Source organism: Bos javanicus, chromosome 8 (assembly GCF_032452875.1).
Source record: "Bos javanicus breed banteng chromosome 8, ARS-OSU_banteng_1.0, whole genome shotgun sequence".
Lineage (NCBI taxonomy): Eukaryota > Metazoa > Chordata > Mammalia > Artiodactyla > Bovidae > Bos > Bos javanicus.
Window position 1 is genome coordinate 45,015,341 of NC_083875.1, and position 18,372 is coordinate 45,033,712.

Below are 18,372 nucleotides of genomic sequence, written 5' to 3' on the forward strand. Positions count from 1 at the left end.
GGCTTGACAGCTAAAAGCAAGGGATATTTTATTTAACTAAGTGATTTAAGTATACTTGATTACATATGTGTGGATGTACTGGAAAATAAGATGACAGAAAAAGCAGGTATTATTATATTGTCAGGAAGAAATTTTGTTGGTTGATTGAATCTTCACAGTTGTATTAGTTGTCCAAGAGACCCAGATCTTTGGTGGCTCAGATTCAGGACCACTGTTCCAGCTACATTGCTCGCTTGGTGAGTTTTCTACAGGGTTGCAGACACCATGAGGTAGAGGGAGACATTCCCTGGTCTCAAGAATTGGTAAACGATTGGGATAATTTATGTGCTGTATTCTTGCTATTTAAATGTTGAGCAAGGCTTGAGTTAATTGGAAACAATTTAGTCTTTGGCATTTCATCTTAAAGGATGAAGAGCAAGAACTATGTGATGTGAGCTTTCAGTTTTCATGGAAATCTACTTGCTTCCTTGTTTTTTTACATTTTTGTTTGGTATTAATGCTATTTACCTGCTATAAATACCAAATGTATTTAGGCAAGTAGTTTAAAAGTTAGACCCAGAATGAAATTGCCAAAAATATTATGCTATGTTGTAGAGATAGTAAAATTTCAAACATATTCACAAGCCATAACCTTTCATTTTATAGATTAATTTTTTATTGTGATAAAATATATGTAACGTACACTATGTTAATAATTTTTAGATGTATTTTGTATAAACTTTTAATTAATTTATTTTATAGATTAGTATGGGCTTCCCTGGTGGCTCAGTGGTAAAGAATCCACCTGCAATACAGGAGATGCAGGACATGCAGGTTTGATCCCTGAGTCAGGAAGATCCTCTGGGGAAGGAAATGGCAACCCACTCCAGTATTTTTGCCTGGAGAATCCCATGGACAGAGGAGCCTGGTGGGCTATAGTTTATAGGGTTGCAGAGTCAGACACAACTGAGCATAGATTAATATCCTCCTCCTATTAAAGATGATTAAAAACTATCTGTGTTCTTGAAAAAGTTATTATATTTGAACTTGATTTAAGTGCAATGAAAGTATTTTTAGTGTGTATTTGACCAGATGAAGGGATATTTTCATGTTACATATAAAATCTCACCCACTAAGTATTACACCTAGATTTATTAAAAATTATTAAAGGTGGATTGGTAATATCTTTAGTGCAGGTTTAAATGTTTCAAGGTTCCAAAGTAGTATGTGTTTGAAAAATTTGAAAAACAGCATACATAAGTTTCAAAATTTAACTACAAATTTCAAAAGCAGAGCTCATGGACAAATTTTAGTGCCTGAAATAAAATATTTATTATTTCTGGGAAAAATATTTTCTGGTTACTAATTATGTACTGATCACCAAGTTTGAAAAGTATGATGTATTCTGTGAAATAAATGGAAAAGACTTGATTTGGTTGTCTGGTCATTGGGTGGTGCAAGAGAGCATGTATGTTTAATGAAGATTTCTAAATATCTGGCACTCACCCTGAACCTGGTAATAGACTGGGCACATGGGAAACTTTACACAAACTCAGAAAAATATCCTTTATCACCAATTCAGAACCTGAATCTGCTTGGTACTATGGCATTTAGAAAGTAGGGGTCACTGCTGAGGTTACTTCTTGAATTGTTTCAGGCCAGCTGAGTTATTTTTTGGCCAGTCCCCACAGGAGAGGCAACGGGTTTTGCCAAGATGCCTCTTAGCATCGAGGTGTTTGCAGTTTGTGGGAGGGAGGTGGTGGAATGAGAAAAGTGGGGACAATAGGCATAGTTTTATCTTAATTACTTTCTTCTTGTGGTTGATTTTGCACTTGCAAAGAAGAATTTGCAGCTTGATATTTTTTATACCATTTAATCATCTGCGAAGTTTGTAGCATCTTGATTGTGCTTTGTGATTTTCTCTGCAAATGGGCACTTTGCTTCCCATGAAAATGTGTGGGGTTATGATGGGATTGTGATCAGAATTTCATGCTTTTTTATGCTTCCAAGAATCCCTCATGGATAGTCATTGGTGTCTCCTCTGGCTTTCCTATCCATAGTGGAGATAGTGGACCCAGTGGATATCTATCTCAACCTCCTTCGGACCATTTTTGACTTTAACGCCATCAAGAGTTTGCTGACCGGGCCCGGCCAACTGAAGATCCGAGTTGATGCCATGCATGGAGGTAAGCATGTGGTCTTCTATCAAGTGGTGAACAAGAAATGGTAAAGGAGACCTCAGTGTGTGTTGGGTTTCTGGGATTACAAGGAAGGTTGGATTCATAGATATTCACATGACATGTATACGTTCAGATAGATATGTGGGATACTCTGGAAGGCTTCAGGGCTCTGATCTGTCTTTTTTGATGCAACTGAAAAAAAAAGCTTGAGCATAGGATTTTCAGGCTATGCCTGTTAGAGAGTGGAGTGGAAATAGCAAGATTGTAAATTAAAAAAAAATTTTGATCACAGTACATAGTTTAAAAAGTCAGATAGTTCATAGCTTGCTATGAAAAAAATCCTTCACAACTCCTTCCCCCAATTTTCTACTTTCCAGGGTCAGTCTTTTGTTTTGGGGAGGGGGATGGTATTTATCTCTCTATTGCTAAATACTATGAATATACTGCTCCTTGTTGATTTTTCAGTTTGAGGTGTTACTGACTTCATACCATGGAAGATGAATCTGTAGTTCTTTTTCACTGTCTCCACTCACTAAATCCAAGCACACTTCCTTAAACAAGTTCTATCATCATTTTGGTAAGATCAGTATGCAATGTCTAGATTATCATAACGTGGTTGAGCCATGCAAAATACTGTAATTATATTTTCCTTTCAGCACAACTTTTTAACTTCTTTGGAATTAGTAGTCATCTTGTTTTCTCATTATTCAGTTTTTGTGAAGTGTATTTACCACTGTTAACCCTCATACACTTCTAGTGTCAAATCTTCTCTCACTTCACTGTCCTGGAGACCTGGAATCTCTATCTGCACTGGTAGTTCTGTAAGCTGCTGTTGTCCTGAAATCTCCACTTAGCATCATCCTGTAATTCCCTTTATGCCTTTCTTATGTTGACTCTCCTATTTCTGGATCCTTTGCCTTTTGCTTTCCTGATTTACTCCTACATTTTGGAGGAGCACATTCTCCAGTTACTCTGTGAGAGAGAGCTCTTGGGAGGTAAATGTTTTGAGTCATTGCATGTCTGAAAATGCCTGTTTTCTATGCTCATTCTGAATTGGTATTTATCTGAATATAGATATCCAGGTTGGATATTATTTTCCTTCAACAGTTTGAGAGAATTGCTCCATTGTCTTATAGCCATTCCTACCAAACTCGAGAAATCTGATTTTTAATTCATGTTTTGAAATCTTCCCTTTTTTCTTTTCTAGAGGCTTTTGGGGCCTTTGGTATGTGTTCAGTGTTCCTTCTTTTCACAACGATGAGTCTTAGTGTGGGACTATATTTCCCTATTGTGCCAGGCACTTGGAGGATCCTCTGAATCTAGAAACTTATGTCCTTTCATTCTGGGAAATTTTCTTGCATTACTTCTTGGATGATTCCTCCATTATTTTCTCTTTCCTTTCTCCATAATGGCTATTGTTTAGATATTGACTCTACTGGACAGATCTTTTAATTATCCTGTTCTTTCCCCCAACACCCATTTTTCTCCTCTTTGTTTTGTGCTACTTTCTGGCAGATTTCCTCACTTTAGCTCCAAGTCCTTCCGTTGTTTTTCAGTTCCACTGTCATATTTTTAATTTCCCAAAACATTTTTTTTTGTTTTCCAAATAACTCTTTTTAAAAATAACTTCCTATTCATGTTTCATGAGTACCATATCTTTTTAAAATAAGTCAGATGTATTGAGGTATAAAATTTATTTGCAGTAAAACTGATACTTTATTGGTATATAGTTTGATGAAGTTGGACAAACATGTACAGTAATGTAACCACTCAGACAGTCAAGGTATAGAATATTTCCCTTGCTTCCACAAATTCTTTTCCATCCCTTGAAGTTTAACCTCTCCTCTTTCCCCTAGTCCCTGGCAATCACTCATCTGCTTTTTGCCCCATAGTTTTACCTTTTCCAGAAAGCCATATGAATGGAAACATACAATATGTAGCCATTTTCTTCAGGCTTTTTTCACTCAGCATAAGGTTTTAGAGATGCATTCATGGTGTTGTATGTATCAGTGGTTATTTCTTATTACTAATGAGTAGTATTCCTTTATATAGATGTACTACATTCTGTTTATCCATTCACCATTTGATACAATTAGGGTTATTTCTAGGTTTTCACTACTATAAACTGCTACAGACATTTGTGAAAAAATCTTTATAGGAATATATGATTTCCTTGTTTTAGATAAATACCTAGGAGTGAGATTGCTGGGTCATATAATGTGTATATTGAACTTAATAAGTAATTGCCAAACTATTTTCCAGAGTGACTACCATTTGCACTAACAGCAGAGTATGAAGGCTCCAGTTTCTCTATGCCCTCACCAATACTTGGTATTCTCAGTCTTTTCAGTTTTATAGCCAGTCTGCCACATCTTGTTGATCTCTATTAGGATATGACTGATACATACTTTAAAGGATGTCTTCTCCCTGTGTAGTTTCTCTTTCTCCCATGTTGTTCTTTACTCTGTTTGTTTGGTCTCATATTAAAGAGTGAATTCAGTTTAGTCACTCAGTCATGTCCAACTCTTTGCAACCCCATGACTGCAGCATGCCAGACTTCCCTGTCCATCACCATCTCCCAGAGCCTGCTCAAACTCATGTCCATCTAGTTGGTGATGTCATCCAACTGTCTCATCTTCTGTCGTGCCCTTCTCCTCCTGTTTTTAAGAGTGAGGTGCTAAAAATTTTGCTGGGAGCTCTGAGCCGACGTGTGGAACTTATCTTCCAAGGGCTTTACTCTAAGGTTTTCTTCCTGGGCTGTTTTGTTCTTTCCTATTCAGTTCAGTTCAGTTCAGTCGCTCAGTCGTGTCCGACTATATGGGACCCCATGAACTGCAGCATGCCAGGCCTCCCTATCCATCACCAACTGCCAGAGTCTACCCAAACCCATGTCTATTGAGTCGGTGATGCCATCCAACCATCTCATCCTCTATCGTCCCCTTCTCCTCCTGCCCTCAATCTTTGCCAGCATCAGGGTTTTTTCAAATGAGTCAGCTCTTCACATCAGGTAGCCAAAGTATTGGAGTTTCAGCTTCAACATCAGTCCTTCCAATGAACACCCAGGACTGATCTCCTTTAGGATGGACTGGTTGGATCTCCTTGCAGTCCAAGGGACTCTCAAGAGTCTTCTCCAACACCACAGTTCAAAAGCATCAATTCTTCGGCGCTCAGCTTTCTTTATAGTCCAACTCTCAGTTCCGTCCATGACTACTGGAAAAACCATAGCCTTGACTAGACGGACCTTTGTTGACAAAGTAATGTCTCTGCTTTTGAATATGCTGTCTAGATTGGTCATAACTTTCCATCCAAGGAGTAAGAGTCTTTTAATTTCATGACTGCAGTTGCCATCTGCAGTGATTTTGGAGCCCCCAAAATAAAGTCAGCCACTGTTTGCACTGTTTCCCCATCTAGTTGCCATGAAGTGATAGGACCGGATGCCATGATCTTCGTTTTCTGAATGTTGAGCTTTAAGCCAAGATTTTCACTTTCCTCTTTCACTGTCATCAAGAGACTCTTTAGCTCCTCTTCACTTTCTGCCGTAAGGGTGGTGTCATCTGCATATCTGAGGTTATTGATATTTCTCCCGGCAATCTTGATTCCAGCTTGTGCTTCTTCCAGCCCAGCATTTCTCATGATGTACTCTGCATATAAATTAAATAAGCAGGGTGACAATATACAGCCTTGATGTACTCCTTTTCCTATTTGGAACCAGTCTGTTGTTCCATGTCCAGTTCTAATTGTTGCTTCCTGACCTGCATACAGGTTTCTCAAGAGGCAGGTCAGGTGGTCTGGTATTCATATCTCCTTCAAAATTTTCCACAGTTTATTTTGATCCACACAGTCAAAGGCTTTGGCATAATCAACAAAGCAGAAATAGATGTTTTTCTGGAACTCTCTTGCTTTTTCAATGATCCAGCGGATGTTGGCCATTTGATCTCTGGTTCCTCTGCCTTTTCTAAAACCAGCTTGAATATCTGGAAGTTCATGGTTCACGTATTGCTGAAGCCTGGCTTGGAGAATTTTGAGCATGACTTTACTAGCATGTGAGATGAGGGCAATTGTGCGGTAGTTTGAGCATTCTTTGGCATTGCCTTTCTTTGGGCTTAGAATGAAAACTGACCTTTTCCAGTCCTGTGGCCACTGCTGAGTTTTCCAAATTTGCTGGCATATTGAGTGCAGCACTTTCACAGCATCATCTTTTAGGATTTGAAATAGCTCAACTGGAATTCCATCACCTCCACTAGCTTTGTTCGTAGTGATGCTTCCTAAGGCCCACTTGACTTCACATTCCAGGATGTCTGGCTCTAGGTGAGTGTGAGTGATCACACCATAGTGATTATTTGGGTCATGAAGATCTTTTTTGTACAGTTCTTCTGTGTATTCTTGCCACCTCTTCTTAATTTCTTCTGCTTCTGTTAGGTCCATACCATTTCTGTACTTTATTGAGCCCATCTTTGCATCAAGTATTCCCTTGGTATGTCTAATTTTCTTGAAGAGATCTCTAGTCTTTCCTATTCTATTGTTTTCCTCTATTTCTTTGCATTGATCACTGAGGAAGGCTTTCTTATCTCTCCTTGCTATTCTTTGGAACTCTGCATTCAAATGGGTATATCTTTCCTTTTCTCCTTTGCTTTTCGCTTCTTTTCTTTTCTCAGCTATTTGTAAGGTCTCCTCAGACAGACATTTTGCTTTTTTGCATTTCTTTTTCTTGCAGATGGTCTTGATTCCTGTCTCCTGTAGTGTCACGAACTTCTGTCCATAGTTCATCTGGCACTCTGTATCAGATCTAGTCCCTTAAATCTATTTCTCACTTCCACTGTATAGTCATAAGGGATTTGATTTAGGTCATACCTGAATGGTCTAGTGGTTTTCCCTACTTTCTTCAATTTAAGTCTGAATTTGGCAATAAGGAACTCATGATCTGAGCCATAGCCACCTCCTGGTCTTGTTTTTGCTGACTGTATAGAGCTTCTCCATCTTTGGCTGCAAAGAATATAATCAATCTGATTTCGGTGTTGACCATCTGGTGATGTCTATGTGTAGAGTCTTCTCTTGTGTTGTTGGAAGAGGGTGTTTGCTATGACCCGTGCATTCTCTTGGCAAAACTCTATTAGCCTTTGCCTTGTTTAATTCTGTATTCCAAGGCCAAATTTGCCTGTTACTCCAGGTGTTTCTTGACTTCCTACTTTTGCATTCCAGTCCCCCATAATGAAAAGGACATCTTTTTTGGGTGTTAGTTCTAGAAGGTGTTGTAAGTCTTCATAGAACCGTTCAACTTAAGGCTGGTTATATTCCACAGAAATATAACTTTGGGCTGGTTATATTCCGCAGAAAGGGCTCTTTCTGTTTCTTGCCTTAGCATTATCTGACCTAGAGGGAAGAGAGTTTCTCTTTCCAAAGAGTTTGAAAATTGTTTCTGGATTTAAGCCTCACTGCCTAGCTTGTACCATGTGTTCATCTCTGAATCAGTCACTCTGGTTGAGGGATGGAGGATTGGCAGACCTAGGTCACCTCCCTAGTTTTGGGGGAAGTAGGATTCAGCCACACTCAGATTACATGAACTGAGATGGGAAAAGGATTGGTTCTCTAAAGAAGACCCAAAATACTGCTATCAGAGGAAAGGAAAATGGGTGCTGGGCAGGCAAATCAAAGTGTGTTCACTGTGGTTTGTATGCTGTTAGTTGAAAATAAACGGAAAGTGGAACTTTTATGTATTTCAGCCAACAGGATTACATGCTTGTCCCCAAATGTGCTGTGTGTTCTACCTCAGGTCCCTTCCCTTGCTCACAGTGTTCTTTGCATTTGGATAGCATCCTTACTTCTGTCAAATTTACATTCTCCCAGAAATGCTGCTCCATTTTGAAGCCTTGCCTATGGTCATTTCTCTTTTAAGCTGTTGGATTTCTTTATTTAATAAATACATTACACATTGAATTGAACTAGTTGTACAAGTCCAGTCACTCACCTGCAGATGTGACTCATCCCACTGCCAGGCTGAGAGCCCAGACTGAGAGCACTTTGTGTTCCTGGATGCCCTCTGTTCTTCACAGAAGAGTTCTGGGTTAGGCATTCCATGAATGTGTGTTGAACTGGAAAACACAACTCCTTAGCATTTATTTTGTAAAATGTACTTAGTTGTATATGCTTCAGTGGTTGGCAATGTTTAATTATACACTTGGCAAAGTTAAAACATCTGTAGAGACAAAGAACATCGCTAGAGCCTTTAAGTGCTTTTGCATATATTTAACTAATGATTTTAATATAAAAAGTAACAGCCCATGAATTATTATTAGGTAGTTGATTTCTTTTTGGCAGTATTTTCGGAAAGTTTTGGAGAAAAATTTCATGCAGCTGGATTATTGAATACAACTTCTATATGCCTAACATAGTCACTGGCACATAGATGCTCAATGAGTAGTAATTGAAATAACCATTTTTCTGTGCTTGAAAAAACTTGTAGAATTTATCTTCTTTTTTCTTGTGCTATGAAGTAGCCTTCTTCTAAGAAGAACAAAACACCCTTGGGGGAGGAGTTCTGCAAAGATCTCACATTGCTGTGTATCTTTTTTAAGTTATGGGACCCTATGTGAGAAAAGTTCTGTGTGATGAGCTGGGGGCCCCAGCCAATTCTGCAATCAACTGTGTTCCCCTGGAAGATTTTGGAGGGCAGCATCCTGACCCAAACCTGACATATGCCACCACCCTTCTGGAAGCTATGAAAGGAGGGGAATATGGATTTGGAGCTGCATTTGATGCTGATGGGGTAAGGAGGAAAGCTTTCTGCCTGCTGATCCTTTTGATGTATAATGAGCCAAACACTGGAAACCAGAGAATTATTGAATACCTCTGGGGCTGACACATATGGGGCATACGAACCTTAACTGGCTCTGCATCTGCCCTTCTATTTAATGGCCTAGTATTGCACGTAAATAGCCATTACTTTTCTTTTTCCAAGTAGCAATATGTTATAAAGTTGTTATTTCTTTTAAAAAATTCATGCAGTACATCTTTATTTATAGCTGATGTTGTTGAGATCACCATGTTAAGAAACCAGCTATTTTAGTAATAATCTCTGTTCTCCATTATGTTTGGGGGAAGTGTGAATGAAGAATGTAGAGGCTACTAAAGCCTGAGGAAGTCATCCACATTTCGACAGGTTGGATATTTTCCTAGTGGTGTCAAGATCCTGGGCCCTGCAATATTCAGGGATTTTAGTTTCCCACGCCCTCTTTGCCCTCTTTCAAGTGGTTTTACATTGTTTAAATGTGAGGGTGGCAGTAAGTGCCTTGTGATGATGATGGGAATGGACTGCTAGCAGCAGATGCCTTTGCCTGAACATTTTCACACATTCTTTCCCACAGGACCGTTACATGATCCTAGGCCAAAATGGCTTCTTTGTGAGCCCTTCCGACTCCTTGGCCATCATTGCCGCCAACCTCTCTTGCATTCCATATTTCCGTCAGATGGGAGTCCGAGGGTTTGGAAGGAGTATGCCCACCAGCACAGCCCTCGACAGGTAAGCAAAATGTCACTGTGGAAAACTGCATGACAGGCCTCTGATGTCATTGTTCCCTCTGCTGTGGCTATCACTCATTCTCCCCTCTCACTTTGGGAATATGTTGAATTTAGAGATATGGGAATTTAGAGACATGGTATAGTTAGTAGAAGTGTGAAAAATCAGGTGGCCTGAACTGGGTTCTGCTACATCTTAGCTCTCAGGAACTTGGGAGACTTATTTGATTTCTGTGTCTCTGTTTTCTTATCTTTAAAATGAGCATGATAATAGTATCATCCTTACATGGATTGTTTGAGGTAGGAATGAGGTGATTCTTATAAACCATGTAACAGAACGCATGGTTCATAGTAAATGCTTCATAAATGTTGGGTAAGAAAACTTACTAAATATGTAAGCAAGGTAGAAAGATCAGATAATATTATTTTAAAATGCTCACCTATCTCAGGCTTCCCTGGTAGCTCAGCTGGTAAAGAATCTGCCTGCAATCCAGGAGACCCCAGTTCAATTCCTGGGTTGAGAAGATCCCCTGGAGAAGGGATAGACAACCTACTCCAGTATTCTGGCCTGGAGAATTTCATGGACAGGGGAGCCTGGCAGGCTACAGTCCATGGGATTGCAAAGAGTCAGACATGACTGAGCAACTTTTACTATATCATCATTAGTTCTGTAAAAACAGGGAAGATAAGTTTGTCGTGAGAATGAAGCAAGATACACATGGAAAATGCTCAACAGGAGACTCGGTAGATAACAGTCTAAGGTTTCTTTCCCTGGCTCTATCCATCCATCTTTTACCTTATCTTAGAAAACAGTGAATTTCAGAGTCTAATATTTTCAGGCAATGTATATTATTGTGGAAGCAGGATTTGTTCATGATGGAAAGTTAAAAAAAAACAGAAAACTAGGAAAATGTAAGCAACTCTGCCTGAGCCGCTTATGTTAATTGATAAATGTATATTCCCCACTGAATCTCTTTATATACATATATAATATATATGCATAGTTATAAATCATATATAACATACATAATATAATATGTATAATGTATATTTGCCTTTTTGTGAAACAGAAAAGAGATCTGAAAGTACATACTGCCTTGTAACTTTTTTCCCCATCAACAATCTCCAAGTCTGTTAATACACTTTGTCTTAATACACTTTTATATCATCTAAAACCAAGATCATATGCAAATTTCCCCCAAGTGTCCTTGGAGTGTCTTTAATGGATGATTTTGCCCAAAGCAGCATCCTGTCTAACATCATACATTGCATCTGGTTGTCACATCTCTTAAGTCTTTTAGAATCTAGCATAAGCCTTTTATCTTTTAGTTAATGATAATGATTTTTGAGGAGACCAGACCAGTTGTCCTGAAGAATCTTGTCTTCTGGATTGTGAAGTTATTTTCTCATGGTGTTACCATTCATTCAATCATTCCTGAAGTAAATTTTATATGCAGTGAAGTGAGTTAAGGGTACAATTCAATGAGTTTTGGAAAAGGTGTACATCTGGGTGACAACCAATGAAAATAAGATATAGAACATTCCCACCACCCCCCATAGTTCTTCCTTCCAATGCCCCATTGTTGTCATTTCTTCTGCCATATTTAGGCTTTGCCTGTTCTTGAGCTTCACAAAAATAGAATCATATACTACATATTTGTTACTAGTATTTTCATTTAATATATTTTTTTATTCATACACATTCACTGAATTTGTAACTAGTCCATTCCCCTATGTTGCAGTATAGTAGATCAATGCATGAATATATCACAATTTATTTTTCCAGTATCCTGTTGATGAACATTTGGGTTGTTTTCACTTATTAGATACTATAAATCATGCCATTATAAACATTCTTACACATGTCTTTTTGTGTATGCATCTACATTTCTTCAGTTAATATCCAGGAGTAGAATGCTGATTGTAGGATAGATGTATGTTTAATTTAACAAGAAACTGCCAAACTATTTTCCATTTTATACTCTTATTTGCAACGTGTGAGAGTTTTAGTTGCTTTATGTCTTCTACAACATTTGGTGTTATCAGTCTTTTTTATTTTAACCAGTGTAGTGAGTGCAAAATACTGTTTCATTTTGGTTTAAATTTGTATTGTTCTAGTGATGTTGAGCTCATTTTCATATGCTCATTGTCCATTTATGAACTTCTATGTTATGTACCTGTTCAAAATATATTTGCTCAGTTGAAGGTGCATTATTTGTCTTTTTGTTACTGATTTATAGAAGTTCTTTATATATATTCTCAATAATAAGTTTTTTTTTTTGTCCATACTGCCAGCTTGTGGGATCTTAGTTTCCTGACCAAGGATTGAACCCAGGCCCTCAGCAGTGAGAGGCCTAACCACTGGTCCACCAGGGAATTCCCTGGATATAAGTCTTTTGTCATATATATGTATTACAAACATTTTCTCCACGCCTGTCACTTCCCCACTCAAATTCTTAATTGTGTCTTTTGATGAGTGTGAGTTTTAAATTTTGACAACGTCCAGTTTTTTTCTTATATAATTGTGTGCTTAGTCACTCAGTCATGTCGGACTCTATGCAACCCCATGACTGTAGCCCACCAGGCTCTTCTGTCCATGGGACTTCTCCAGGCAAGAATACTGGAGTGGATTGCTATATCCTCCTCCATAGGATTTTCCCAACCCAGGGATCAAACCCAGGTCTCCTGAATTGCAGGTGGATTTTTTACTGTCTGAGCCACCAGGGAAGCCCAAGAATACTGGAGTGGGTAGCCTATCCTTTCTCCAGGGGATCTTCCCAATCCAGAAATTGAACCAGGGTCTTCTGCATTGCAGGCAGATTCTTTACCAGCTGAGCTGCCAGGGAAGCCCTCATATAATTAATATATACTTTTTTATCCTCTGTAAGAAATCTTTGCTTATGCAGAGGTCAAAAAGATGTTTTTTTTTCCTGTCCTTTCTTCTAGAATCATTGTAGTTTTAATTTTGCATTTAAGTCTTTGAGGATTTTGAATTAATTTTTCTGTGGTTTATAAGGCAGGGGTTGAGGTTCACTTTTTCCCTATATCCACTTGTTATTGAAAAGAATTTACCTTTCCCTTGATGTGTCTGTCAAAAATCAGTTGACCACATATATATGTGAGTCTGTTTCAAGATTATCCCTTCTGCTCCATTGATCTATTGTCTATCCCTATGCCAATATTTCCTTGTCTTGATTATTGAAATTTTAAAGTAATTGTTTAAGTCAGATGACTCCCCCAACTCTTATTTCCTTTTTCTTCATATAGAAAAAATTATATATCTAATGTCCTTTGCATTTCTATATACATTTTAGAATCAACTTGTTATTTTCTACTAGGGCCTGTTGCAATTTTGATTGAAATTGTGTTGAGTCCACAGAGCAATTCTGGAAGAATTGCATTACAATAATATTGAGATTTCTAGTCCTTGAATATGATATATCTCTCATTTTATTTAGTTTTCTTTAATTTCTCTTACATACTTTGTAGGTTAGTTTCTCTTCTGTATATTTTGTAGTTTAGCGTGGAAATCTTTACAATTTTTGTTAAATTGATTCATGAGTATTTTGTATATTTTGATGCTAATGCAAATGGAATAGTTTTATAAGTTTGATTTTCCAGTTGTTTGCCACTAGTAATTAGAAATATAATTGATTTCTGTAAATTGATCTTTTAATCCTCCCCCAGTACAGAGATGAATCAGATGACTTTTGGATGCCCGCTATGGTCCTTCTTTCCCTCAGGTGATACTGATGTCAAATCTGTGATAATGAACCAACCACAGTTTAAAATTCTTGCCTAGCAGCTCCAAAGGGTGGGATGTGTAATTCTATTCTTCCCCATTTGCCTTGGTTTATATCTTTCCTTTTAAAAACAAATCAACAAAACTTGTAGAAAGCAAAGCAAAAACCAGACTGTCTCTAGAAATGGAAAACCCAGAGTCATAGAGCATCCTGAGTTCTATGCAGGTTACTTAATATTCTGGGAGGATATATAAGGTGGCTCAGTGGTTGGTAAAGAATCCGCCTACCAGTGCAGGAGACTTGGGAGAAATGTGAGTTCAATCACTGTGTCAGAAAGAGGAAATGGCAACCCACTCCAGTATTCTCTCCTAGAGAATCACATGGACAGAAGAACCTGGCAGGCTGCCGTCCATGGGGTCACAAAGGGTCAGAAAGACCCAGCAACTGAGCATGCATGTACACTTATACATAATCTTACAATTTATAAGGAACTTTCATTAATTTGAACTCACTTGATCTTTGCAGTAATTTAGAAAGGTATTGGGTAGACATTACTCTCAGCATATTAAAGATGCTGAACCAATTATCAGAGAGATTAAGTGACACAAGTTTACACAGCTAATAAGAAAGTGACCTGGGATTTGAAACTATTGCATCTGCCTAGTAACTGCAACTTAATCAGGATGGTTTCTGAGAGACCAGTTGCGAATATTGCTCAGCTTTCCCGTGGGGTAGTCAGCAGCTTCCCAAACCCTGGCCGGGAACGGCCAGTTTCATTCTGACAACACAACCCATTTGTGCTCTTTTCTTATGGAAATTTCCCAGTTGTTCTTGGTTTCAGTTTATCCCTCCTTCCCAATGAATCTCTGTTTCAGTCAGAAACCAGAAGCCTTGCTTAGAAAGTTCACAGAGGACCTGTTCTGATACCTAAGTGACCATTTAAAAGGATTATTCATGCTTGCTGGTTGGGATTCAGAATTCTGTGGGACTCTGAAGTGGTGATTTGTTTTGGGTATTTGATCTCTTGTGGAGTCCCTGGTGGATTCTCCTGATAGACACTTTATAAGTTTCGTCTTCGTGAAAGAAATGCTGCCTCAAAATTTTATCTAAGTTTCCCACTTAGGTTATTTTTTAATTAATAAAATCATAGGAATGTGCCCCTAAATGCCAGACCCTGGAAGAAAGACAGCAAAGTGACTGAGATACATTCCATGGTACACTTGCCCAAACTCTTCGGATTGCAGAATAAGGGAGGCCTGCACCCTTGATGCTGATGAATTATTCAGACAAACTTCCATTGTTTCATGGATAATTGTTGTTCCCCAAGGGAAGACTTTCAGTATCTTTCATTTCTACTCTTACAATATCACTGAAACAAGGATTCCATTTACCCCAGAATAATACCGTCTCAGCCTTGAAAATGGCATTCTTTTGGGCTTTGTCATTCTGAATGTGTCTGATTTGTGGTTACAGATGAATCTGTGTTGCTGAAATAATTTTGGTTCAAATTATTCGAGAAGTAAGCACACTAGAAGTATATTTGTGGCCCAAGATTTGTCTTTACCCTGTGAGGCGGTATTAAATAATCCTCTGTGTTATCATCCTTCAGTAATACTTATGAAGCACCCATCTGTGCTTGGTCCTGTGCTGAATGCCATGTTAAGCAAGGCAGACACGTGCAGACATGAACTCTCCTCATTAAGAGATATTTAGAGCCTCAATCAAGGCTAGGATGCTAGTATACACTGCAAGGGAGCCATATCTAGAAAGTATGTTTTGACTACCGGGAGGCCATATGAAGTCCACCACCCATAAACATGATGGAAAAGAGAACTGGGACTCTGCTACTCTCTTTTTGCTTTTTGTGTCACTCCTGTTGTTCACCATTTATTCACTCAAGAAATATTTATTAAGGGCCTTCTATATCCTAGACAATTGTCCCTTGCCCTGATGGAACTTACTGTCTGATGTAGAAGATGTATAATAACAAGTAAAGAAAAAGCATATAAACACAAATTGTAATGCATGTTCAGGGGAAATGAACTTGGTATAGTAATAATTGGCAAGTGTGGAACATCCTCCTTGGTAAGGTAGATAATGGACTTTCTGAAGAGTTTATGGGTAGGACCAAAGACTAGAAACATGCAGGTAGACCTGGCTTTGATGCTGAGATTAAAAATGGCCCATTAAAAAAAAAAAAAAAGTGACGTTGCTCAGTCGTGTCCAACTCTTTGCAACCCCATGGACTGTAGCCTAGCAGGCTCCTCCACCCATGGGATTTTCCAGGCAAGAGTACCGGAGTGGGTTGCCATTTCCTTCTCCAGGGGATCTTCCCGACCCAGGGATCGAACCCAGATCTCCTGCATTGCAGGCAGACGCTTTACCGTCTGAGCCACCAAGGAAGCCAGAAATGGCCCATAGCACATGTGAAAATGCTTGTTTTTTTCAGAATGTAGTCTACAACTATTTGTTGCCAGTCCCCAATCTGAAATATGTACTGTAGGTTTATCTTGAACATACCCAGCTGGTCATTGGAATCTAGACAGTGTTAAACCAGCAAGTATGCAACATCTACTGATCTACGATGAACTTGGTCCTTGTTACACACTTTAAATCTATGTTATTTTGTCTCCAAGATCAGTCAGGATGCACGGTGGTAAGGGGGAGAGAGTGTTGTGAGCTGATATGTAATTATCCAGTCTCCCATACATCCCCTTAGCAGATAAATATGTTCAAGTGTAACCTATATTAAAACAGAAAAGGGAGGAAAAAACTCTTTATAATAGTAGTTATTGCCCTAAAACCATCCATAGCTGTTTAATTCATGGTCGAGGGAGAAAGGAAATGGCACCATCAAAGGGGTTTGCTAAAAAGAATTTAGTAATAGTAGCTTTAATAACCTGGTCACAGAAGTATGAACAAAGATAATGAAGGAAACAAACAAAAAAAAAGCAAGAAGTGATGGAGAGGCATCCCAGGACTCACAGTATCAGAAAGCTAGTAATCCCCCAGGACTGAAGAGTCAGGGAGGGATTGGGTAACCATAGCCTGAGAAGATTTGGAGTTGTCGGGACTGATCTTGTCAGGGAGGTATAAATACCCTAACTTCTCTCTTTTCCCACCCTCCAGTCTCTTGGTGATGCCCCCTCTGGACCAAACCCCACAGGAAGCAGGGGGCAGCCCTTGCAGCTCAGCCTCCTAGGGAAGCCGACAGGGCAGAGATGGGCGTTGAATGAAATGGGGCACTCTCGGGTGGAAGGGGCAAACAAGGAACAGCCAGCACAATGGCCAGTCTTTTTGGTAATCTCTACCTGCTTGTCTCCCAGTCTCATCCTCTCCCCAGTTTTTTGGACCTCAGGTGTAACCAGCTGAGTTAATCATGCTCATCATTGAACAGTCCTTTCATAATGTGTCCAGTGGGAGACTCGTTTCTTATTATTAAAAAATTAACGTAGTTCTCTTTTCTTTGACTACCCTCCTCCCAGAGACAATCACAAATGTGTATTTGTTGGGTATCCTTTTGTTTGCGTATGTTGTTTTATTTGCATGTACTTCAAATGATTGTGACTAGTACTATAAATAGACTGTATTTGGTTTCTTACTCTTTTCCACTACAGACTTTATGTTCAGATCCTCTCAGTGGCTAAGTGTGCATGTAGTGTGTTGCTTCTGACTGCTGCATAGTAGTCCATGGTGTGCATCCACAGGTTACTTCCATTCCTGCTCCTCTGAACACTCAGGCTGCCTCTTACCTCCCACATCAGTGAATGATGCTCAGAGCCCCCTTGGGATTTATGTGAGTTTCTTCGACATGGGTATCCAAGAGGAGAATTGTTGGGTCAGGAGTACTGTGTATACTTAATTTGACCAAATCCTGTGTTAGATTGTACTTCACTAGTCTGCTTCCCCTGCTAGTTTCTGCATCTTCAAGTCCAGACCAATGCTTTTATTGACTAATGGAAGAGTCAATGACCAGTGGAAGAGAGAGTAATATACCATTGCTGTACTAAATTTTCATTTCTCATATTACTAATGAACATCTCTTCAAATGCTTGAGATTTGGGGGTTTCCTTTCTATTACTGTCTGTTCTTATACTTTGCCTGAGTTTGTATTTAGGATTTTCTCCCCTTTTTTGATGGATTTCCATGAGCTCATTGTACATTCTATATATTTGTTGCTGTCGTTTAGTTGCTAAGTTGTGTCTGACTCTTTTGTGACTCCATGGACTGTCACCCACCAGGCTCCTCTGTCCATGGGATTTCCCAGGCAAGAATACTGGAATGGGTTGCCATTTCTTTCTCCAGGTGATCTTCCCAACCCAGGGATCGAGCCTGCGTCTCCTGCTCGGCAGGCAGATTCTTTACCACTGAGCCACCTGGGAAGCCACCTGGGAGAAGTTTCCAAGTTTGATGACCTCTCACACTCCAGTACTCTCACCTGGAAAATCCCATGGATGGAGGAGCCTGGAAGGCTGCAGTCCATGGGGTCGCTAAGAGTTGGACAGGACTGGGCGACTTCACTTTCACTTTTCACTTTCACGCATTGGAGAAGGAAATGGCAACCCACTCCAGTGTTCTTGCCTAGAGAATCCCAGGGATGGGGGAGCCTGGTGGGCTGCCGTCTATGGGGTCGCACAGAGTCGGACATGACTGAAGCGACTTAGCAGCAGCAGCACACTGATGTACCTTTGCATATCCTGTTCTCTTTCCTTGAAATGTGTTCCCTTCACCTTGTCCCACTGCCTACTTTGTTCTTCCTGATCTTTCAAGACTTGATGTCATATTTCTCCATCCAAAGCAGCACATAGAACTTACTCTTCAGAGGTCTCTTCATCACAGTTGTCACAGACATTAAAAACATGTGTTTGTCTGATTCCTAATGTCCTGTAAATCCCCTACAAGCAAAGGTTTTGGCCAGTGCCTGGCATAGGATAGGTTCTCAAAAACGCTTACCAAAT

At 39.3% G+C, this 18,372-nt stretch overlaps 1 protein-coding gene across 1 annotated transcript in view; it reads left to right on the plus strand.

Annotated features, from left to right (window-relative positions):
- The window catches only part of PGM5 (phosphoglucomutase 5), a 210,350-nt gene that overhangs the window by 30,202 nt on the left and 161,776 nt on the right, over positions 1 to 18,372 (plus strand). Inside the window, exons 4-6 of the mRNA XM_061425479.1 lie at positions 2,040 to 2,165; positions 8,732 to 8,922; positions 9,521 to 9,675. Of these exons, the coding sequence (XP_061281463.1) occupies positions 2,040 to 2,165; positions 8,732 to 8,922; positions 9,521 to 9,675 (472 nt within the window). The remainder of the gene's footprint in view (positions 1 to 2,039; positions 2,166 to 8,731; positions 8,923 to 9,520; positions 9,676 to 18,372) is intronic.